Source organism: Papaver somniferum, chromosome 5, assembly GCF_003573695.1.
Source record: "Papaver somniferum cultivar HN1 chromosome 5, ASM357369v1, whole genome shotgun sequence".
NCBI classification, from domain to species: domain Eukaryota; kingdom Viridiplantae; phylum Streptophyta; class Magnoliopsida; order Ranunculales; family Papaveraceae; genus Papaver; species Papaver somniferum.
Window position 1 is genome coordinate 214,910,668 of NC_039362.1, and position 25,882 is coordinate 214,936,549.

Consider the following 25,882-nt stretch of genomic DNA (forward strand, 5'->3'; position numbering starts at 1 on the left):
CACTTCTCGAAGTTTGCGAATTCGTGTGTGTGTAGGGGTTTATGAGAATATTCCCATGGAATCTTATCCGGAAACTGCTAAAGATCCATCGTTCTTGCGAAGATCTAATCCAGTAGTAGTCCACTCCAATCCAGGTTTAGATCTCCAAACAAGTTCACTTCTCGAAGTTTGTGAATTCTTATGTGTTTAGGGGTTTATGAGAATATTCCCATGGAATCTTACCCGAAAACTGCTAAAGATCCATCGTTCTTGCGAAGTTCCAGTTCAATGGTATTCCACTTCTGGCCAGGTTTCGATCTCCGAACAAGTTCACTTCTCGAAGTTTGCGAATTCGTGTGTGTTTAGGGGTTTATGAGAATATTCCCATGCAATCTTACCCGAAAACTGATAAAGACGCATCGTTTTTGCGAAGTTCTAGTCCAATAGTAGTCCACTCCTGGCCAGGTTTAGATCTCCGAACAAGTTCACTTCTCGAAGATTGCGAATTCGTGTGTGTTTAGGGGTAAATGAGAATATTCCCATGGAATCTTACCCGGAAATTGCTAAAGATCCATCGTTCTTGCGATGTTCTAGTCCAATATTAGTCCACTCCTGGCCAGGTTTCGATCTCCGAACAAGTTCACTTCTCGAAGTTTGCTAATTCGGGTATGTTTAGGGGTTTATGAGAATATTCCCATGGAATCTTACCCGGAAACTGCTAAAGATCCATCATTCATGCGAAGTTCTAGTCCACTCCTGGCCAGGTTTCGATTTCCGAACAAGTTCACTTCTCGAAGTTTGCGAATTCATGTGTGTTTAGGGGTTTATGAGAATATTCTCATGGAATCTTACTCGAAAACTGCTAAAAATCCATCATTCGTGCGAAGTTCTAGTCCATTCCTGGCCAGGTTTCGATCTCCGAACAAGTTCACTTCTCGAAGTTTGCGAATTCGTGTGTGTTTAGGGGTTTATGAGAATATTCCCATGGAATCTTACCCGGAAACTGCTAAAAATCTATCGTTCTTGCGAAGTTTTAGTCCAATTGTAGTCCACTCCTCGCCAGGTTTCGATCTCCGAACAAGTTCACTTCTCTAAGTTTGCGAATTCGTGTTTAGGGGTTTTTGAGAATATTCCCAAGGAATCTTATCCGGAAACTGCTAAAGATCCATCATTCATGCGAAGTTCTAGTCCAATCCTGGCCAGGTTTCGATCTCCGAACAAGTTCACTTTTCGAAGTTTGCGAATTCGTGTGTGTTTAGGGGTTTATAAGAATATCCCTATCGAATCTGACCCGGAAACTGCTAAAGATCCATCGTTCTTGCGAAGTTCTAGTCCAATAGTAGTCCACTCCTGGCCAGGTTTCGATCTCCGAACAAGTTCACTTGTCGAAGTTTGCGAATTCGTGTGTGTTTAGGGGTTTATGAGAATATTCCCATGGAATCTTACCTGGAAACTGCTAAAGATCCATCGTTCTTGCGAAGTTTTTGTCCATTAGTAGTCCACTTCTGTCTAGGTATTGATCACCGATAAGTTCACTTCTCGAAGTTTGTGAATTCGTGTGTGTTTAGGTATTTATGAGAATATTCCCATGGAATCTTACCCAGAAACTGCTAAAGATCCATCGTTTTTGCGAAGTTTTTGTCCAATAGTAGTCCACTCCTGTGCAGGTTTTGATCTCCGAACAAGTTCACTTCTCGAAGTTTGTGAATTTGTGTGTGTTTAGGGGTTTATGAGAATATTCCCATGGAATCTTACACGAAAACTCTTAAAGATCCATTGTTCTTGTGAAGTTCTAGTCCAATAGTAGTCCACTCCTGGCCAGGTTTAGATCTCCGAACAAGTTCACTTCTCGAAGTTTTCGAATTCGTGTGTGTTTAGGGGTTTATGAGAATATTCCCATGGAATCTTACCCGGAAAATGCTAAAGATCCATCGTTCTTTGAAAGTTCAAGTCCAATAGTAGTCCACTCCTGCCCAGGTTTAGATCTCTGAACAAGTTCAATTCTCGAAGTTTGCGAATTCGTGTGTGTGTAGGGGTTTATGAGAATATTCCCATGGAATCTTATCCGGAAACTGCTAAAGATCCATCGTTCTTGCGAAGTTCTAATCCAGTAGTAGTCCACTCCAATCCAGGTTTCGATCTCCAAACAAGTTCACTTCTCGAAGTTTGTGAATTCTTATGTGTTTAGGGGTTTATGAGAATATTCCCATGGAATCTTACCCGAAAACTGCTAAAGATCCATCGTTCTTGCGAAGTTCCAGTTCAATGGTATTCCACTTCTGGGCAGGTTTCGATCTCCGAACAAGTTCACTTCTCGAAGTTTGCGAATTCGTGTGTGTTTAGGGGTTTATGAGAATATTCCCATGGAATCTTACCCGAAAACTGATAAAGACGCGTCGTTTTTGCGAAGTTCTAGTCCAATAGTAGTCCACTCCTGGCCAGGTTTAGATCTCCGAACAAGTTCACTTCTCGAAGATTGCGAATTCGTGTGTGTTTAGGGGTTTATGAGAATATTCCCATGGAATCTTACCCGGAAATTGCTAAAGATCCATCATTCATGCGAAGTTCTAGTCCACTCCTGGCCAGGTTTCGATTTCCGAACAAGTTCACTTCTCGAAGTTTGCGAATTCATGTGTGTTTAGGGGTTTATGAGAATGTTCTCATGGAATCTTACTCGAAAACTGCTAAAAATCCATCATTCGTGCGAAGTTCTAGTCCATTCCTGGCCAGGTTTCGATCTCCGAACAAGTTCACTTCTCGAAATTTGCGAATTCGTGTGTGTTTAGGGGTTTATGAGAATATTCCCATGGAATCTTACCCGGAAACTGCTAAAAATCTATCGTTCTTGCGAAGTTTTAGTCCAATTGTAGTCCACTCCTCGCCAGGTTTCGATCTCCGAACAAGTTCACTTCTCTAAGTTTGCGAATTCGTGTTTAGGGGTTTTTGAGAATATTCCCAAGGAATATTATCCGGAAACTGCTAAAGATCCACCATTCATGCGAAGTTCTAGTCCAATCCTGGCCAGGTTTCGATCTCCGAACAAGTTCACTTTTCGAAGTTTGCGAATTCGTGTATGTTTAGGGGTTTATAAGAATATTCCTATCGAATCTGACCCGGAAACTGCTTAAGATCCATAGTTCTTGCGAAGTTCTAGTCCAATAGTAGTCCACTCCTGGCCAGGTTTCGATCTCCGAACAAGTTCACTTCTCGAAGTTTGCGAATTCGGGTGTGTTTAGGGGTTTATGAGAATATTCCCATGGAATCTTACCCGGAAACTGCTAAAGATCCATCGTTCTTGCGAAGTTTTTGTCCATTAGTAGTCCACTCCTGTCTAGGTTTTGATCACCGAACAAGTTCACTTCTCGAAGTTTGTGAATTCGTGTGTGTTTAGGGATTTATGAGAATATTCCCATGGAATCTTACCCAGAAACTGCTAAGGATCCATCGTTCTTGCGAAGTTTTTGTCCAATAGTAGTCCACTCCTGTGCAGGTTTTGATCTCCGAACAAGTTCACTTCTCGAAGTTTGTGAATTCGTGTGTGTTTAGGGGTTTATGAGAATATTCCCATGGAATCTTACCCGAAAACTGATAAAGATGCATCGTTTTTGCGAAGTTCTAGTCCAATAGTAGTCCACTCCTGGCCAGGTTTAGATCTCCGAACAAGTTCAATTCTCGAAGTTTGCAAATTCGTGTGTGTTTAGGGGTTTATGAGAATATTCCCATGTAATCTTACACGGAAACTGATAAAGATCCATCGTTCTTGCGAAGTTCTAGTCCAATAGTAGTCCACTCATGGCCAGGTTTCGATCTCCGAACAAGTTCACTTCTCGAAGTTTGCGAATTCGTGTGTGTGTAGGGGTTTATGAGAATATTCCCATGGAATCTTATCCGGAAACTGCTAAAGGTCCATCGTTCTTGCGAATTTCTAGTCCAGTAGTAGTCCACTCCAATCCAGGTTTCGATCTCCAAACAAGTTCACTTCTCGAAGTTTGTGAATTCTTATGTGTTTAGGGGTTTATGATAATATTCCCATGGAATCTTACCCGAAAACTGCTACAGATCCATCGTTCTTGCGAAGTTCCAGTTCAATGGTATTCCACTTCTGGCCAGGTTTCGATCTCCGAACAAGTTCACTTCGCGAAGTTTGCGAATTCGTGTGTGTTTAGGGGTTTATGAGAATATTCCCATGGAATCTTACCCGGAAACTGCTAAAGATCCATCGTTCTTGCGAAGTTCTAGTCCAATAGTAGTCTATTCCTGGCCAGGTTTCGATCTCCGAACAAGTTCACTTCTCGAAGTTTGCGAATTCGGGTATTTTTAGGGGTTTATGAGAATATTCCCATGGAATCTTACCCGGAAACTGCTAAAGATCCATCATTCATGCGAAGTTCTAGTCCACTCCTGGCCAGGTTTCGATCTCCGAACAAGTTCACTTCTCGAAGTTTGCGAATTCGTGTGTGTTTAGGGGTTTATGAGAATATTCCCATGGAATCTTACCCGGAAACTTCTAAAGATCCATCGTTCTTGCAAAGTTCTAATCCAATAGTAGTGCACTCCTGGCCAGTTTTAGATCTCCAAACAAGTTCACTTCTCGAAGTTTGCGAATTCGTGTGTGTTTAGGGGTTTATGAGAATATTCCCATGTAATTTTACCCGGAAACTGATAAAGATCCATCGTTCTTGCGAAGTTCTAGTCCAATAGTAGTCCAATCCTGGCCAGATTTCGATCTTCGAATAAGTTCACTTCTCGAAGTTTGCGAATTCGTGTGTGTTTAGGGGTTTATGAGAATATTCCCATGGATCTTACCCAGAGGAATATTTTTTTGGTCACCATATATATTTATTTCGCGACAAAAGGTAAATTTTGTCTTAAAAGTGGTCACCATATATATTTTTTGGTCACCATATATATTTATTTCGTGACAACTTGCTGGTGACCAATTTTATCTCTGTCTCTAAATATTTCTTTTGTGACCAAATATAGTGACCAATTCTGTCTCCGTCTCTAAGTACTTCTTTGTGACGAATTATTTCGGTCAAGAAATTGGTTTCTAGCGACGAAGAAAAATTATAGTCTCCAAACATATTATTGCTAACAATCCAAGACTTTTGTCCCTGAATGTATCTTACGCCGACCAAATTAGTTTGTTGTCGAAATGAATGCCCGTCAAACAAGGATTTTGCCGTTAGAACTATTAGTATCCAAACAAATTGTTGTCACAAATGGAATGTTTTATACTGACAGAAAAAATGTTGGTCTCCAAAAAAAGTATTGATGACAACGTGTAACTTTTATCCCTATATCTATTTTTGCGGACAAAATTTAATTCGTCCGAAAAACTATTGCTGGCGACGTGTGACTTTTGTTCATATACCTATTTATGCAGATAAAAATTAATTCATCATCTAAATGAATACGAAGCAAATCTGAAATTTTTCCGTTAAAACTTTGTTAGTGGCAAGACAAATTGTGGTCTGCAAATTCTAATATTCCGCGACTCAAACTATGAGGCCCAAAACCCTCACCCAAACCCATTTCCAATATCCATGCCCGCCTTCATCTTCAGCCGTCAGATTGGATCATCTCAGCATCCTACGGTGGCTTCATCATAGTGCATCAAAATCTGAAGCTCCTGTCAAATACTATAGCACCTAACTCCATCTTGAGCCGTCAGTTTCGTTGTACTTCCGCATCCAACGGTCGCTCCTCGCTTCCTTCTAAAGATCCATGGAATCTTACCCAGAAACTGCTAAAGATCCATCGTTCTTGCGAAGTTTTTGTCCAATAGTAGTCCACTCCTGTGCAGGTTTTGATCTCCGAACAAGTTCACTTCTCGAAGTTTGTGAATTCGTGTGTGTTTAGGGGTTTATGAGAATATTCCCATGGAATCTTACACGAAAACTCTTAAAGATCCATTGTTCTTGTGAAGTTCTAGTCCAATAGTAGTCCACTCCTGGCCAGGTTTCGATCGCCGAACAAGTTCACTTCTCGAAGTTTGCGAATTCGTGTGTGTTTAGGGGTTTATGAGAATATCCCCATGGAATCTTACCCGGAAACTGCTAAATATCCATCGTTCTTGCGAAGTTCTAGTCCAATAGTAGTCCACTCCTGGCCAGGTTTAGATCTCCGAACAAGTTCACTTCTCGAAGTTTTCGAATTCGTGTGTGTTTAGGGGTTTATGAGAATATTCCCATGGAATCTTACCCGGAAACTGCTAAAGATCCATCGTTCTTGCGAAGTTCAAGTCCAATAGTAGTCCACTCCTGGCCAGGTTTAGATCTCCGAACAAGTTCAATTCTCGAAGTTTGCGAATTCGTGTGTGTTTAGGGTTTATGAGAATATTCCCATGTAATCTTACCCGGAAACTGATAAAGATCCATCGTTCTTGCGAAGTTCTAGTCCAATAGTAGTCCACTCATGGCCAGGTTTCGATCTCCGAACAAGTTCACTTCTCGAAGTTTGCGAATTCGTGTGTGTGTAGGTGTTTATGAGAATATTCCCATGAAAGCAACAAAGATGGAGTGCCATGGAATGCCAATAGGTTTCGGCGCATACAAAGTAACTGTGACTACTTCTCGTGTTGATGATGCTCATCTCTACAAGCCATCGGGTAACTTGAAGCGTGTGTTGGATGCTGTAGGAACTTATGTCACATGGGCCAATGATCTGATAATGCCTGCCATCTGATAATCTATTAATTTTTTTAAATGTTGATCAGGAGACAATGGTTCTTTTTTTTGTTGCTTTCATCAGTTTAAAACAATGAGTGTTTCAGGAAACAATGCTGATCGGTTAACTTGTTTAAATGTTGATCTGTTGACTTGTTACATTTTAATGGTTTTTATCTGAATAAATGGAAGTCAATTTATATATATTTGTGTGCATCGAAAAGCAATTTTATATATTTTTTTTCTAAAAAGTAAAAGAATCACAACTTCTAAACATGGTTGTAAATCGAAAACCTATAATGAAAAAAAGGATATCACTACACAGGGCATGGGTTGTGAAACAATTCATTACAACCAAGCTAAGAGTTGTGAAACTGTAATTATACAACACAAACAAATATTGTGATACATTTTTATGCTAAACAAAGTACGGGTTGTGATACAAAAATAATGGTTGTGATACTTGTTTCTGCTACACATCGGATTTGTTGTGAAACAGTTGATTACAACAATGCACTGGATTGTGGAAATAAACTTCTACTATAAATACAAAGGTTGTGATACATGTTTATGCTACACAAGTTAGCAGTTGTGAATATGATGTCATACTACTATGAACATGGTTGTGATACGAGTTTCTCCTATACATATTTTTGTTGTGTAAGAAATACTTACAACCCAAGTAATGATTGTGAAACATGTCTTATACTACGCTGCCTTAAGTTGTGATACGGGTTCCTGCTACACAACCCTCTTGTTGTGAAACATGAGCTGGGAATGTCCTACAACTATAATAATAGTTGGGAGAATGGTATAGACACAACTGATATATTGGTTGTGTTAGATGTTTATAAGACATATAACTTGGTTGTGAAACAAATTATTACAACAACTTGAAGAGTTGTGTGAGACGTTGCCCAGTAATTTGGATGAAGTTTCACAACTGAAGCAAGTGTTGTACAAAACTGAACCACAACCACGTTTACGACTCTAACTGAAGAGTTGCAATGAATTGAAGACTTTCTACAACCCCGCTATTTTTCCGTAGATGTTGATGCATCTTTTCTTAAATCTACTTCTTTTGCAGGATAAGCTATGCTGGTTTGTAATGCTGATGGACTTTTCAATGCAGCTATGCTTCTTTTACTTATGCAGCTAATGCTTCTTTTATTTATGCAACTAATGCTACTCAGGTTGAATACAAGCCTTTAACTGCATCTCTTCAGTGGCTTCATCTGCTTAATAAATTACCAGCATGTAATAGATAATAGATTGTTTGCTTCCATCTCTGGTCCTTTGGAGTTACCACCATGTCAAAAGTAGAACCCTTGTATGTTATTTGTACATGGCGATTGGTCCTGTTTATATAACCCTCGTGTTTATAATCAACCAGATGACGCTTTAGCTAAACGTACGTGCAGGGATCAGGAATACTGCAAACTCGTGCTTATAATCAACCAGCTAACGCTTTAGCTAAGCGTACATACAGGGATAAGGAATAACTGTTTGCACTTTGCAGCATGAATGGTGGACTAATCCACCAAAGTGGCTAGTTTTTTCTAAACTGGCTGGAGATGTATAAGAAAAAAAACAACATCTTTCATCTATTAATTACCTACACAAGTAATTACAAGAGACCCAAATGGGTTTTATATAGTATGAAACTAGGAATATATGAGTCGATACACGTAACCACCAAGGATAACTATTAGCATACCCCCGACACGTCGTAGCTTCTGTGGCTTTGCCTAAGGCATGCATGGTTCATGCATGATGACACATACTAATTTACAACAAGCTCTTTCTTATAAAATTCTACTTTTGACATTCCTCAAGTCAGAGTTCGGACGTCATGCATATTAAAAGCATGAACCCTAAGTATAACCATTCTTCTACTCTACTGCCCAGAATTTATACCTAAAAGATCAAAGAAATAACCATGTCCTTCAAAATTAAGCAAGTAAGCTCAAAGCTAGTAGGACCAATGTACAATTGTCATGAACCAAAACCTGTTCCTGACTTTGTTCCGCTTTCTGTCTTTGACAAGTTAGTAGAAGATGAAGACAATCATGAAGCGATCATATATGTGTACAAACCACCGAACCCATCAAATACATTATTAGAGCAAGGTCTCCGTAAGGCTTTAGTCGAATACCCAGAAATGGCTGGCAGGTTTTCTACAAAGGATATTTGTGATGAACGTGTAATACTACTAAATGACAAAGGTATGAGATTCATTGAAGCAACCGCTGATTGCACTCTCGATGAGGTTATTCCATTCAAGCCAGCTACCTTGTCGAGTTTCAACCCAAATGAAAGAGGACTAGATGAATTGCCCCTTGTTCAGCTTACTAGATTCACTTGTGATTCACTGGTTATATTCTTTTCCAGCAGCCATACGGTGGCTGATGGAGCATCTGCAAGTCAATTCGTTGTTGCATGGAGCCAAGCTTGTCGAGGTTTACAGATTCCTCCACGCCCTTTGTACAACCGGAACATATTTGTTCCACGAGATACGCCTATAGTCGCTTACGACCACAAAAACATTGAAGTTGCAAAGAGGGTGATCAATCATAATGAGCTAATGGATCAACTACTTCCTTTCTCGGCAGATGATGTGGTCTATCATAAAGCACATTTCACGCCCGAATTTATTGCGAAGCTTAAGAATAAGGCTAATTCTCCAATTCCGGATATGGACAATGGTGAACAAAGGCCTTATTCGACTTTTGAGAGCTTGGTAGCTCATCTTTGGAGAACCATGGCTAGGGTCCGAGGTCTTGCAGATCTTCAGACAACCGAAATGAAGATTTCCGTGAACGGACGAAGTAGGTTGAAACCTTGTGTTCCAGATGAGTACTTCGGGAATTTGGTTCTTGCAGCATTTCCTCAATCTCGAGTAAAAGAACTTTTGGATAATTCTTTGAGCCACGCCGCAGAGGTAATTCATCAAGCTATAGTGAAGTTGAACTCGGATTACTTCAAATCTTTTATAGACTTTGCAAACAGTGACATGCAGAATGAGGATTTAATATTAGATGAAGCGAACTGGAAAGTTCCAACTTTGTGGCCGAATTTGGAGGTCGATAGTTGGCTTGGGTTTCCATTCAACACGGTGGATTTCGGTTTTGGAAAGCCTTACATTTTCATGCCATTATTTGGAGCTTGGGAGGGTGTGGTATATTTACTTCCTTCGTTTGATGGTGATGGAAGAAGCATAGATATCTACATAACTTTGTTTCAGCAACATTTGGATATGTTCCAAGAAATTTGTTTCTGCATAGACTAATTATTAATAAGAACGTGAAGAACAAAGACTTGAAATTACTACTACTGGTTCTACTACTAATGAACTCTGTATTTTACTTGTGATTTCGAGTTTGCAACTTGTTATTTACTACTCCCTCCGTCCCCTATTAAGTGACCTATTTACTTTTAGATTTTGTCCCATTGTTAAATATCCTATATCACTAAATAAGGAGATATTTCTTAAATTATCCTTTTAATTGATTATAAGAAATATATAAAATATGCATAATTTGATAGGCATATTTATATTCGTTACATAGGTGTTTTAAAATGTTTTTCAATGGTATAAAGTTTGCGAACATCAATGGTGTAGTTTAGAGATAAATCATTTCAAAATTTCACTAATTATTAAGGGTATAATTATAAAATATATTTAAAAATATTCTTTTCCATTGCTTGCCTTAAAAATTGTGCAAATTTGAACTAAGTCACTTAACAGTGGGATGGAGGAAATATGAACCTTTATATTGCTCAAGTGGATGATTTGTTTTCAGTAAAAAGATAAGTTCATATGAAGTTGTGTGTTATCTATCTCCCTGTCTCGCTTTCTAATCCCATTGAAGTGCGCTACTTTTCTTTACAAGGTTTCATAATGTAAGAATAACTTCGCTAGCTTGCAAGGGTTCGCTTACAATGGTAGAAAAAACCAAAGCAATGGCATTTGGTATTTAGAAAGTACCATTCTAATGCTTGTTCCTATTGACCGCTAATTTGCATTTCGCTTATTCATCAAGGAAGTTTGAAAAGTTGGGGAGGAATTTTTGGCCAGTTATGCTACGACAAAAAAGATAACATCATTAAGGTTTTGTAGTCCAAAGAGAGGTGCCTTGACAATCAATCATCCTCATTGGAACGATAACATGAAAAAAATCAAAGCTACGAGACAGAACTACTAGATATTACGATTGTATTATTGAATGAGATAATTTACATTGAGAACCCATAAGGTATATATAGCGACACCATAACTTGGTATGCAAGACTAATACTTGTAAATCAATTCATACTAAATATATCGAATACTAAATATAACTCTAAACACTAAAACTTTCCATATAATATTTGTATACTCTAACACCCTCCCTCAATCTCATCGGGATTGGAAAAATCGCATGAGCTTGGCCATGAAAGTTGTTGATGAAGTGCGGTGCCAATAAACGCCCGAGAATTATAAGAAGAAGCGTGTAACTATTAAAAAGAATACCGATTCGGAAAACCATAACTTGTGCGTCACCATAACTTGTTTAGCACGACAAAACCAAGTGAGAAAATGACGTTGTTGGCTGATCATCAGTGACCAAGACTGGCCATGATGGAGAAATTAGGCCGAGAAGAGATGAAAGGATCAAGACAGTGATCGGTGGAACGAGAGTGGAATGATCCCTGCTTCCAATGATGGTGGTGACTGGAACAGATGATGACCATAAAGAATAGGCCATAATGCAGAGAAGGGGAAATAGACAGACGTGTATGCTAGGCTTGGACTAATGGCTACAGGAATGACTTATGTTTTGGGAACTGGTGGTCTTGGTTTAATGGATGAGCTTAGAGGATTTGGTGGGCTTAGATAGTGAACTAGGAAAGCTCAGGTGGTGGACTGGACGGGCAGTAGGATAGAATTGGAGAGAAGAAAAATAGGGGATGGGAACAATCAACTAATTGATCGACAAGAGAGGAACAGTAGTCAGAGGTAGTGATGGAAGAATTTAGAGGCTCGGGATTGAATAGTGGACCAGAATCGGGGAAAACGAGTGATATACTTGGACAGAGAGGTGAGAAGAAAAGATGGTGGGGTAAAATTAATGGGACAGAAGAGGTGATGGAATAAGGCAACAAGATTAGAAGAACAATATAGCACCCGGTGATTTTTTTTTTTTTTTTTTTTTTGGTAATTGGAAAAATAATAGGATAGTTGATAATATGGTTTGGTTGGCAAATTAATTAAAGAATATAGAGGAAAGGTGGTGATGTGAAATATTGGACTAGGTGGAGAAGTGGGGTACTTGACGGATTAATGTTCTAAACAGTCAGTTGGGAGAGGAGAGAAGTTACGCATGAAAACTCAACCGAGGAAGGAAAAATGGAAACGAAGAGAGAAAGGAAAGTGAAGGAGGACGAGATGCGTTGGATGCAAACCTAATAAGAAAAACTAATCATATTGCAGCGGAGGAAAGATCCGGCGGACGGTAGCATTGAAGGCTACCGCCGACGGTTAGAAAAGAAAACGAGGTGAGCAACAGGTCCGGATCGAACCTTCTGATACCAAGACAGAACTACTAGATATTACGATTGTATTATTGAATGAGATAATTTACATTGAGAACCCATAAGGTATATACAACGACACCATAACTTGGTATGCAAGACTAATACTTGTAAATCAATTCATACTAAATATATCGAATACTAAATATAACTCTAAACACTAAAACTTTCCATATAATATTTGTATACTCTAACACTACGAAAAGTTATATGTTATTTTCAGAATTCAGTTGCCAAGAGTCTAAATCGTACTCCAAAATTTTGTATCCTAATAATCTTATAAACTTCAAAATAAACAAAATTCCAATTTGACTTTAACCGTTATGAAAATGTAGGTTTTTAATTATATGTCAAAAACCAATAAGTTACTCGAGATCGATCTTGCTACTGAGAACTCTCGAGGCAAAAATCACAACGGACTATGATCTTAAACATGTTGTGGACCACAATAATTCTACACAACAGATTCCACGATTTTTAGATGAGATCAAGTTGCGGACAAAAGTCGACACAACAATTAGCACGAACATCATGTTGCGGACGGAAAAGATAGGACAAATTAACATTTCACGTACACCCCTAAAGCTTAAAAGAACTTTGACCTTGAACACGAGTACGTTGTGGATTGATAATCGATACAACAGCATTTTTGATCCTTGAAAATAATATTGAGTTTTCATTTGATGGTGGCTGATGACCGTTTTCGAGGTAGCTGCACCATGCCTTGGATTTAATTTTTCAAAAGCAACACTTTTTGCCTCTATGTTGGTGGGGATTGAAAGACGGACGTAATAAAACAAAGATCAGCGGGTCAATCGAATCGGTTTCTAATGTAACACTGATGACTAGAGAAGGTGCTGATGCAACAGATGATTTTCCGATGTTTTACGCTGACAGTGTGCTTACTAGACTAGTTGGATTGGTTTGGTCCAATTCATGAATCATTTGTTGAACCGTATCCAACTGGTCAGGTTGGATGGAGATATCTGTAGGTAAAATTGAACGGGTCAGAAATGTCCAGTCTATTCTGGTTTAGCTCATGCTTCGGCTTGGGAAAAAAATTTACAAGATTCCTGTAGTTGGTTGGAAACATCCGAGAGCTTATGGATCCGCACAAGAGGCTCTGACGTGGAAGTTCGTCTAAGGTGATTGCGGCTCGGTTGAAAGAACGGCGTAATCGTCAGCGTCAGCCTTATGTAATGGCTTGGCTTCACTTAATGCCGAACTGTGGTCTTTCCTTTCAAACTTTTTGTAACAGTCTTTTCGAACTGTTATCTTTTCCTACAGAACTTCTTGTAACGGTTATTCGACATTCCTTTGTAAACCTTTTCATCAAACTTTCGTGATACTTTTCTGGAGGTCTTCTCTAGGGTTTTCCCCTCCAGTTTCTGTCATATATGTAGTTGGTGTTATTGATGGAATAGATGATGCAAACATCTAGAGATGCAGGTAGCTAGACGGCCCTGCGAACATGGTAGTAGTTATTCTGAAAAACTACGAACTCGAGTATGTGGTTGATGCGTTATTTAAAAAGCAATTTCTTTAAACTTTGGACTTGAACATGCTGCGGGTCGAACATCCTGCCAATTATTTTAACGATCTTTACAGTAATAAAGTTTTGGTCGCTTTCAAAGGTAATAGCTTCATCAAACCTCGAACTACGAAGTTGGATTGCAGCAGTTGCAATCATCTGGACTGCAATAACTATGATTTGCTAGATTGCAACAACTGCGATCAGCTGGATTGTAGAAATTGTGATCAAAACTGGATTGCAGCAGTTACGATCAACTTGGTTGCAACAGTTATTGTTGACAGCGTCCAAATTGCTTTTCTCGTAGTTCCCATTAGTCGGCGTCAACGTTCGTACCTAGAAATATTTCCAGGAACGTAAAAAACACATTGTGTTTGGTGATGATGATGAAAACATGGGTTTACACAAAACAAGCATAAATAAAAGAGACACGAATTTAACGTGGTTCAACATGTTTTGCTTACATCCACGAATAAATCACCGTAGGGAGAGATATTATATTGATGTTTGGGTTACAGTGATTTATGATCCCTTTTAGGGTTTTCTTGTGTAATTTCGAGACAAACTTCATATGGAAGCAACTTGGTCTGCAAGTCATCCAGAAACTTCTAGAATCTTCTTCCAGGGTTTTTACACCGGGTCGGTGTTAATGGGACAAATTGACATGTGCTAGCGGGTTTGACCAGCGACCTTGTCTTTGACTGATATGGTTGACTTTTTGGTGTTGGTTGCAACTGTCGATCTTTGACTGAAAGACTGCCTTGAGTGGAACCCTGACTGGAGGACGGATAGTTGTCAACATGGATGGAGGCTGGCTGACAACACGATTGGAAAGATGGCTGAAATCTGGATAGCAGCGCAGTTGGCAACATGTTTGGAAAGAGGCTGTCAGCATGGCTGTGTGGTTGGAAACAGGATGGTAGCATGGCTGGAAACATGGCTTCGACAGTTGACTGACGGTTGACCAGCCATTGACTTTGACGACTGACTGGTCGTTAACTTTGACCACTGACCGGTTGTTGACTTTGACCGTTAACCGACCAACAAATTCGGTTATTCCGTAACTGAGTTGACTGGCTGAATGGAAGACTTGAACGAGATCCAAATGGTGGTTCAAGTAGCAATCATGCCTAAAATATAGCATTTTTACTTATGGTACAAACACCCTGCTTCCAAAAGAATTAGAACACGCGCGAAACTTGATGAAGCTCTTGAATAACTTGAAATATCTGACATTACAATTTTGTTTTTCCCAAAAAAAATGCTATCTCTAGAGATACCTATAACTTCCAAAGAGAATGTTTACTGGGAAGGGACCTAGAAAAAGGTCCAATTTGGTAATTTTACTATTCCTTATCAAAAATTCCAAAAGGGATGTTTTAGAATTTTTGCGATGTTTTTAACCCTTTTTACCCCTTGCGATAGATTTTTCACAATGATTTTGGTCAAGGGGTCCTCTTAGAGTCTAGTTGACTGATCAAGGACAAAAGACTTCCGTCCTTCACCAGTTGACTCGTCAAGGACGAGTGTGAACTGCTACTAGATATAATATTGTTAACCAGTCAGTATGATTCTATTAACCAGATAGTATCTCGAGCGCACTCCAAAAATTTCATCATGCAGTCATGTACATCATCACTTCAGAGACATAGGCGGTATATTTTTGGATAAAATTTGCCCTTTTGGTCATTTGAACCTGTTTTTGAATTGAGTAGGATTCTGGGGGCGCCGAATTTCACCTTTTTTTAAGTCCTAATGGCAAAAATCTCCTTCCAAATAATTTGCATTCTTCGATTTTAGTTTCAACCAACTTATTTCCCTTGCGTTGCTAGTCCTAATGTGGCAAAAATCTCCTTCCAAATCTTTTGCATTCTTCAAATTTAGTTTCAACCACCTTATTTCCCTTGCGGTTGCTAGTAAATGGAATCACTTAAGATATTGTAGAAATGAAACTGCATGCATACCTTATTTAGTGAAAGTTGGATGAATTGTGGTTTAATTGAGAATGAAATGAGCTAATGATGGTTCCTTTGGACATTCTCAAATTACTGCAAAAACGAAAGTATTTCAGCTCGAAATAAAAATAACCTTTGAATTTGATAAAAACAAGTCCAAAAAAATGGTTAATTAATTAGTCGATACATTTTGTGATCAAGAACCTCACGCAGTGTCCATACCACACCATATCTCAATGCTAATGTCCCGGCTTAACATTTCACAGGAGCTATAAATATTCTTTCCTGCTCAATGCACTTTTGACAGGAGCTAAATCCTGAAAGAGCACAGTTAAACTATTTAGTTTGTTTATACTGGTAGGCCTGAGAGGCCCAAGTGCTTTTGTGACGTAACATAGATATATAAAATGTGAAAACAGGAGCAGAAAGATATAAATGACCAACATGGCTGGAATTATTTAATCAAAAACATCATTTCCTCTCACCTAATTTACTCACACCGACATGCCTTATTACGCTGCATGGGTTGTTGTTGCATTAGAGGGTTATTTTCTTTGCATACCGTAAGCTATTTGGTTTGTGCTTTTACTATACAGATTTCTTTTGGCCCCTGGGGTCGTATCTTTTCTTTTTCTCTCTGGTAAAGCTGTCTGTTATAAAACTGTATTAGTACCTCTGCCATTCAAACAAAACAATTACATACCTAATATATGTTACGTTACATCCGCAAGTCAGAGTTGAGAGACAGATCACAATACTAAAAGCATGAACTCTCACATATAAAATCGCTTCTAAATAGGTACAACTAACTACAACGCCAACCTAAGTTTCTTCTACTTCCCAGCCATGTCCATTATCAAAGTTGTTCAAGACAGTTCAAAGCTTATTAGACCAACATTTTACGATGATTCGAGTGATGAAGATCATTATGGTCGAGCATCAAGTCTCACTACTAGCGAGTTTGTTCCTCTTACTGTCTTTGATAGGTTAGCAGAAGACGAGCATTCGTGTACATTGTACGCTTATAGACCACCAAACCCATCAAACATACTGCTAGAAGAAGGTCTCCGGAAAGCTTTATCAGAGTATCCAGAATGGGCTGGAAGGTTTGGTATAGATGATTGTGGTCGACGTGTAATTCTACTCAGCAATGAAGGTATGAGGCTCATTGAAGCATCGACTAACTGCACTCTCGATGAGGCTATGCCCTTTAAAAAATCTACATTACTGAGCTTTAACCCAAGCTATGAAGGAATTGAAGAATTAGCTCTAGTTCAGCTCACTAGATTCACTTGTGGTTCATTAGTTTTAAGTTTTTCATCAAACCACATGGTTGCAGATGGTATTCTTATGAGCCGATTCATGATCGCATGGGGTCAAGCTTGCCGTGGAATTGACATGCATCCGTGTCCTTCACATGACCGAAACATTTTTTCTCCTCGTGTTCCTTCTTGTGTCAAGTTTGATCATATGACTGCTGAGATCACAAAGAGAGATATCATTCAAGAATTTGTCAAACCTCCATATTCAGGGGATGATGTGATTCAACACAAGGTTCATTTCAGCCCCGAGTTTCTAGCCAAGATAAGGAGTAATGCTTCTTCTTTACGGTCAGGTATTGTGAATGGCGAGCAAAGACCTTATAGCACATTTGTAAGCTTAGCTGCTCATTTATGGAGAACCATTACAAAGGTTCGAGATCATGCCAAATTTCAGAAAACTGAAATGCGGATATCCGTGAACGGTCGAAGAAGGATGAAACCACGAATTCCTGACGAGTTCTTTGGTAATTTAGTACTCTGGGCTAACCCTGAAGCTCAGGCAAAGGATATATTGGATGAACCACTGAGTAGTACTGCGGAGACAATACATGATGCAGTAGCTAAGGTGAACGATGATTACTTCAAATCTTATATTGACTTTGCAACTTACAACATACAGGAGGAAGATTTAATACCTAAAGAAAATTGGTCAGTGCCATCTTGGTGGCCAAATCTGGAAGTTGGTTGTTGGCTTGGATATCCATTTAGTGACATTGATTTCGGGGTTGGGAAACCGTGTATTATCATGCCTCCGTTTCATGATTGGGAGGGTGTTATATACTTACTTCCATCCTGTGGTGGTGATGAAGGTATAGATGTTTACTTGAGTTTATTTCAACAACAATTGGGTCTTTTTGAAAAGTTATGTTACTCCATAGACTAAACGCTTTTTCTTGTATTTTCATAGTTAGCACATCACTGCTGAAATTAATAATCCATGGTGTTTTTCTCATTACAAGCTGACACCGACTTCATCCCGGAAAGTAATGTTTTTTTTTCGAAACACCAAAATTCATTCCATGAGTGATGCGAAAGCACAAGAAAAACATGAAGTACAATAATCACAATAGTTAAGCGATGGGATTACGTGTTGTCTCTAAATTTTTCCCATATACACATAAAATCATCGAAAGTAAAGATTCTAAGCTCTTTATACATAGAATCCCAGGTGTGCAGAGTTGCTTTAACATTAATGAGCAATTTCTCGTAAGTGATTGATTTACTCCTGAACACCCTGTTGTTCCTTTCGGTCCAAAGAACACACCATATCGCAAATGGGAGGCAGTACTTGATGAATATCGACGGTTTCAAGCTAAATTAAAGTTTCCAATCGGTTAGAACATGGAGCACTGTATTGGGAGGAGACTATGTTGAATCAAGCAAACCTAAAAATGCAACCATAAATCAGCTGCGACCTTGCAGCTAATAAAGAGATTGTTTGCGGACTCATCTTCGTTATTGTTGCAAAACCTACATCTACCGTTCTCAATTAATGTTAAAACACACTACTTTCCAAGTTTCCAGTTCTCCGGATATCTGAAAATGTTCAGTTTCCGACTACAATATCATCCGTACGAGAATCATCGACTCTATATGTTTGATGTTAGGAATATCAGAGATCGCTTTCAAAATGTTGTTATTTATCAGTTTTATTACTTTTATTATTAAACAACCGGTTGTAGTCTTGTACATGTGGGTCATGCATGAGTAGTCTCGGACTCTCGGTTGTAATAATCAACTCTGGCCAGAAGAGCAGATTATTATAGGCAATCAAACCAAATGTTTTGACTCGCGTGTTCCACGTTTATCGGTCGCCTTTGCTAAGGTGTTGAGTCGCTCCATATTAAGACCATACTCTTAAGATTGGAAAACCGGTTGGGATAGATGTCTAAACCAAAGACCCACCATTTGCCATGTCTGCACTGGCATATTCCATGCTTGTTTTGCAACATTTTCAAAAAGTTTTGTCCAAGTGGGAAGGAATAGAGGTGTAAAACGTGCGGCCTGGTTAACCCAGCCCACAAAATCACGTACTTAGCGTGATACGTGCTGGCTAGGTTGTGCCAGAGATTCAGCTGTGCCGTGCTAAATGATGATATGACACAGAGGAAACAGTCGATTAGTAAATGTAACCTAGGAGAATCCACTCCTAAAAACAGTTTAACAACTACAATCCACGAGCTAAATCAAAAGGATATGCAACTCTAATACAAGAGTTCAGAGAAAGAAATAATGGTCTAATCACAATTAACTGATTGATTAATTTTAATATCAAAAGAGTGAGCTACACTATGGGAAAAACAGTTATCCACAGCTGTAGCTTTACAACTCGTATTTTTAAAGTTGTAGAAGAGGGTATGTTTTACTACTTTTTTCAAACAAAGAGTTGTCAAACTAAAAAAGGTCTAACTCTTAGGCGGAAAGAGGACCAAAGAGTAGTGATGAGAATCAAAACCACAACGGTTTGCGTGAAAAGAGTTGCGTACAGGAGGGACCACCTTTAGACTTTAACAACTGATATCGTAAAGGTAGTGAATATCTATATAACAACATTGTTAAGGGTTGTTGAAGCAAAAAGAAAATATCAGTTATATAACAACATTCTTAAGGGTTGTTGAAGCAAAAAGAAAATATCAGTTGGAAAAATAATGTTTGAGAGATTTGAACACGAGACTACTGTGTGCTTAGCACAAGTCATCAACCATCCTTCCGGATTCACAATTTTGGTAGTTTTGTGGTTGTTTTTTTTTTGTCATTTATAATCACAACCCCTATAAGAGTTGTAAAAATAAAAATTGATTTTGAAAAAAAAAAAATTTGGTAGTTTTGTGTTTTTTTTTTGTCATTCATAATCACAACCCCTATAAGACTTGTAAAAATAAAAATTAATTTTGAAAAAAAAATGAGGTTGAGGTTAGTCGAACCTGAGCCACCTCCTTTCAAGTCTAGGATTCCAACCATCCTTCCACATTTACATGACTGATTATATTTTACATCTACTATAAAAAAAGTGATAAGAAAAAAAATGTTAAGGAAACAAAATAAATGGAAGGTTATGATGTAAATGGATGGTTATGATAGGAGATTGAAAAGATAAGGAGAAAAAGATAAATAGACCTTCTATAACCCCTTAAGAGTCGTCGTAGAGGTATAAACACTTTTGCTAAATTTTTCTCACTTCTGCCAGATTTTATTAACTTCTGGAAAAAAAAATCTCACTTCTGCTAAAAATTATTTTGGTCTCCGGTTCCGTTAAATTTGTCACTTCTGCTAAATTTTTCTCACTTATGATAAATAAACCTTCTACAACCCCCTTAAGAGTCGTCGTGAAGGGTTAAACGGTTCTGCTAAATTTTTCTCACTTCCGCTAGATTTTTTTCACTTCTGCAGAAAAAATCCCACTTCTGCTAAATTTTTCTTACTTCTGCTAAAAATTATTTTGGTCTCCGGTTCTGCTAAATTTTTCTCACTTCTGCTAAAAACTATTTTCTCTAACACCCCTCACTAAACTCTAGAAATCTAGGCCTTTCAAGATTGGGTAGAAATATCTAAAAGAGGGTCTTTTAAGGTTTTAGAGAATATTCAGATGAAATCTTACCTATAAATGGTTCATCTTTATGAGTTTCTATGATATATCCTGATAAATTTGGAACTGGAACCACTTCGAATACTGAGGGTTCATGGTTCGTATGTCCTTGAACCACATTTGAAGATATTAATGACACATAAGCTCCACCTTTATGATTTTCTATAATATATCCTGCTAAATTTGGAGTTAGAACCACTTTGGACACTGAGGGTTGATGGTCTTATATATCAACCTCCTAATGGGTGGATTCATTGTTCTTACGAAGTTTCCAACTTATAATAGTCAACTCGCGGCCATGTTTCGAGCTCGGAACCAATTTATTTCTCGAAGTCGCCAGAAAAGGGTTTGTATAAGGTTTCAGAGAATAGTCCATGGAATTTTAACTATGAATAGTTGGATTCATAGTTCTTACGAAGTTTTCAACCTATAGTAGTCAACTCGCGGTCAGGTTTCAAGCTCGGAGCCACTTTCTTTCTCGAAGTCGCCATAAAAAGGTTTGTTTAAGGTTTCAGAGAATATTCCAATAGAATCTTACCTATACATGGTTAGATTCATCGTTCTTGCGAAGTTTCCAACTTATAATAGTCAACTCGGGGCCAGGTTTCGAGATCGGAGCCACTTTCTTTCCCGAAGTCGCCAGAAAAGGGTTTGTTTAAGGTTTCGGAGAATATTCCGATGGAATCTTACCTATGGATGGTTAGATTCATTATTCTTACGAAGTGTCCGACTTATAGTAGTCAACTCCCCGCCAGGTTTCGAGCTCGGAGCCACTTTTTTTCTCGAAGTCCCCAGAAAAAGGTTTGTTTAAGGTTTCGAAAAATATTCCGATAGAATCTAACCTATGAATGGTTGGATTCATCGTTATTACGAAGTTTCCAACTTATAGTAGTCAACTCGGGGCCAGGTTTCGATATCGGAGCCACTTTCTTTCCCGAAGTCGCCAGCAAACGTTTATTTAAGGTTTCAGAGAATATTCCGATGGAACCTATGGATGGTTAGATTCATCATTCTTACGAAGTTTCCAACTTATAGTAGTCAACTCCCATCCAGGTTTCGAGCTCGGAGCCACTTTCTTTCTCGAAGTTGTCAGAAAAGGGTTTGTTTAAGGTTTTAGAGAATATTCCGATAGAATCTTACCTATGAATGGCTGGATTCATCGTTCTTACGAATTTTCCAACTTATATAGTTAACTCGGGGCCAAGTTTCGAGATCGGAGCCAATTTCTTTCCCGAAGTCGCCAGAGAAGTGTTTGTTTAAGGTTTCAGAGAATCTTTCGATGGAATCTTACTTATGAATCCAACTATAGTAGTATCTGTTTAAGGTTTCAGAGAATATTCCATGGAATTTTAACTATGAATGGTTGGATTCATCGTTCTTATGAAGTTTTCAACTTATAGTAGTCAACTCCCAGCCAGGTTTCGAGCTCGGAGACATTTTCTTTCTCGAAATCGTCATAAAAGGGTTTGTTTAAGGTTTCAGATAATATTCCTATATAATCTTACATATGAATGGTTGGATTCATCGTTCTTACGAAGTTTCCAACTTATAGTAGTCAACTCGGGGCCAGGTTTCGAGATCGGAGCCACTTTCTTTCCCGAAGTCGTCAGAAAAGGGTTTGTTTAAGGTTTCAGAGAATCTTCCGATGGAATCTTACTTATGGATGGTTAGATTCATCATTCTTACGAAGTTTCCGACTTATAGTAGTCAACTCCCAGCCAGGTTTCGAGCTCGGAGCCATTTTATTTCTCAAAGTTGCCATAAAATGGTTTGTTTAAGGTTTTAGAGAATATTCTGATAGAGTATTACCTATGAATGGTTGGATTCATCGTTCTTACGAAGTTTCCGACTTATAGTAGTCAACTCGGGGCCAGGTTTCGAGATCGGAGCCACTTTCTTTCTTGGTTCATAGTTTGAATACCGTTATACCACATTTGAAGTTCGAATCGACACCGAGCTTCATATTTATCGATTTCGATGACGTATCCCGCTAATTTTGAAGTCAGAACCCTTCCGAATCTTCTTAGTTCATAGTTCGTATGCCATTATACCACATTTGAAGTTCGAATCGACAATGAGATTCATATTTATCGGTTTCGATGATGTATCATGCTAAGTTTGAAGTCTGAACCCTCTTGGAGCTTCTCGATTAATAGTGTGTATGCCGTCATGCCACATTTGAAGTTCGAAACAACACCTAAGTTTCATATATATCTATTTCGATGATATATCCTGCTATGTTTGAAGACAGAACCCTCCCAGAGCTTCTTGGTTCATAGTTTGTATGCCATTATACCACATTTGAAGTTTGAATCGACATTGAGATGCATATTCTTCGGTTTGATGATGTATCATGCTTAGTTTGAAGTATGAACCCTCCTGGAGCTTCTCGGTTCATAATTTTTATGCTTCTTGAGTCTACGAGTGTGAACTACAGTTACTTCATGACCTGTATGACTAGTCGAAATAACTTCGTGACCTATGTGACTAGTCGAAATTCAAATCGGAAGCACAAAGAGAAAGCACAAAAGCACAAAGAAACACACCAATTATCGAATTCATTTCTTATTTTTTAGCTTCATTTTTATAAATTTTTTGGATTTTTTTATATCAGAATGTCGATAACAATGTCTTAAATTTATTAATATTTTTTTGGAAATGTTTTTCGTGATTAAGGTCGATAAGTAAACCCGAATACATGAGTTCGTATTAGCACAAAGAGAAACACATGCTTCTCAATCCGTATGACCATCCCAAATACAATCTCAACCGTCCAGATTTTTTCTTAATCTGTATGAGTGGATCAAACATAATGTGGTCCGTCCATCATTTTCATTCGGATTCACTCATCAAATTTTTTCTGAAGCGTATGTTTACTCACTCGTTCTTGGTTGTATCACCAAACCCTCCCTCAACCACTCAAATCCAATTCCCATCAGTTTTTCTCTCAATCACCACTGCTGAAGAACACCTCTCCTCTCCTCCACATATGACCGTCGGCGCTCCATCACCACAACTCTCTTCTCTCAATCCCTCTTTTTCATCATCTTCTCTCAATCTCTCTCTTTAACTCCCCCTTTCTCTCATCAACAACAGTCAACAGTAGCAGCTCATCAAATCCATATCTGAACCAAATTCTAATCAACCCCATCACTGGTGGTGATAGAAAGATGATTTTGGAGATGTTGATGATGAATTAGAAGATGGGTTAAACTCAGATTTGAGTTTGGTTTGATTTTGGTGGGGTTCTCGAATTGCAAGTAGAGAGATGGATGAGAGGTTGCAGGCTGGTAAAGGCAGTAACTGTAGCTTGAAGTTTCAGCATCTCTCTCTGTTTATATAAAAACAAAACGTCCAAAAAAATACTCATCTTCTAATCTTTTTCCAGTCCATAAAAATACTCATCTCCCACAACCATGGCGTTCGAAATTTGTCTGAAAGCAGTTGCTGGTGCTCCCAATCTACTTGGTGACTGTAAGTTCATCCCGCAATTAAAATCCTCAAAATTCTTATTTTTATTTTCTTAGAGAAATTTCATGGTTTTTTTTGTTTTGTTTTGTTTTGATTGCTTGAAATTCAGGTCCTTTCTGTCAAAGAGTTCTTTTTAGTTCAATTTTGGTTGTTGTTTAATTAGTTTTTTTTTTTCAATCTTACCTATGGCAGCTTCATTTGGAGATGGAACTGGTGCCGGAAAGGATGCAGTGCTGAGCTGCAATGAGTTATAGAGAGTGCAGGTGGTAGTTGTCTCGAATGGTTTGAGCAGTTCAAGTTATTGCAGTGATGGTATCGTTGCAGCTACATGAGATGGAATTTTTGGTGGAGCTTCAGCTGTTGATACTGGTAGTTGTAGGCGGTGCTGTAATGGGTTAAAGGTGGCAGAATTGTTTAAGATGGTTATGCTCGATGAGATGGGAGTAAAGGTTATGTTGCAGCTGATTTGTTTAATGTGGGTCGATTTATTTTTATCATGTGAGTGAAACCATAACTAATTGCTTAGTATGGATTATATTTCTGTGATTCTGCTCTCTATTGTATCGTTCTTTTTATGTTGTGTATGTATTGTTCTGATCTCTTGTTATTTTCTATTATGAAGGCCTTGGACAAAATCAGATTTGAGGGTTGATTGATAAGAGCAAGCTCGATTCTCAACCCAAGCTCTTCTGTCTATTGTCATATAACCTAAGTAGTCAGATTGCTAATTTGCTGTCTACTATTGGCTGTTTCAGATTTGGTGAACAACCTTGGTACCATTGCAAGGTCTGGAACCAAAGAATTCATGGAAGCTTTGGCTGCTGGTGCTGATGTTAGTATGATTGGACAGTTTGGTGTAGGTTTCTACTATGCATACATTGTAGCTGACAAGGTTATTGTTACCACCAAGCACAATGATGATGAGCGATATGTCTGGGAATCCCAGGCTAGAGGATCTTTCACTGTTACCAGTGATACCTCTGGTGAAGTTCTTGGTAGGGGTACTAAGATTACTCTTGTTCTCGAAGTCGACATGGGTACGTCGACCGAACTTGCCTGTTCTTTGAATTGGACATTGGGACTATAGAGGAAACAATCTATATTGTAAACCGTATTCTTTAAACTTCTACGTAGAAGCGAGGTGAACTTGAATTTTATTTATATTGTAATTGTTAATTCACCCATTTAACAAGCTAGTGTTTGATTGCAGCCGCAGTTTGGTGTTGTTTCTGGTGACCTTGTTGTGAGAGATAGGTGCTTTGCAGGTTGTGTGCAATTGCTAGGTTGGAGTAGGTTATGTTGCAGTTAAGTAACTGTTAGAGATGGCCTGGTTTTTGATGAACCGATGGCTAGGGAGTTGTATTTCAGGCTCTAATGTTGTGTTGATACAATGAGTGTGTGCAAGTGTTAGATGCAGGCAGGAAGGGGATATGTTGGAATGATGTTGGTGATGAAGCAGTGTCATATTGAACTCATGGAGGAGATGCAGATGTGGATGCTTAGATGTATGTTTAGGTCTCAGGAGGTGGAGATGTGAAGCTGGTGATATTCAGATGGAGATTGATACTGTTTCAATGGGTCTGCTATTGCAGTTGAAGATTTGTTGTTGATGTTCATGGTACTTCTGGTGATGAAGGTAATGTGGAACAAGGTAAAATAAAGCAATACTAGATTGCTATAAGCAAGAAGAGAAGAGAATTCAAGCAAGAAGAGAAAGATAAGTTTTGTGTTTAATAATTTGATTGAGTAATAGATAGCTCTTACAAGACTTAATCTAGCCTTTATATAGGCTTGAA

The 25,882-nt window shown here is 38.6% G+C and overlaps 2 protein-coding genes and 1 pseudogene across 2 annotated transcripts; all 3 read left to right on the forward strand.

Annotated features, from left to right (window-relative positions):
• Positions 1 to 8,586: 8,586 nt before the first annotated feature.
• LOC113280793 (agmatine coumaroyltransferase-2-like) lies at positions 8,587 to 9,936 on the forward strand. Its single transcript, XM_026529374.1, has one exon. The coding sequence runs from the start codon at positions 8,587 to 8,589 to the stop codon at positions 9,934 to 9,936; it is 1,350 nt and encodes a 449-aa protein (XP_026385159.1).
• A 6,617-nt stretch (positions 9,937 to 16,553) lies between these two features.
• LOC113280794 (agmatine coumaroyltransferase-2-like) lies at positions 16,554 to 17,912 on the forward strand. The gene has a single exon (XM_026529375.1). It carries the CDS (start codon positions 16,554 to 16,556, stop codon positions 17,910 to 17,912), a length of 1,359 nt encoding a protein of 452 aa, XP_026385160.1.
• Positions 17,913 to 24,702: 6,790 nt separating this feature from the next.
• On the forward strand, positions 24,703 to 25,190 carry LOC113280795 (annotated as a pseudogene).
• The last annotated feature ends 692 nt before the right edge of the window (positions 25,191 to 25,882 follow it).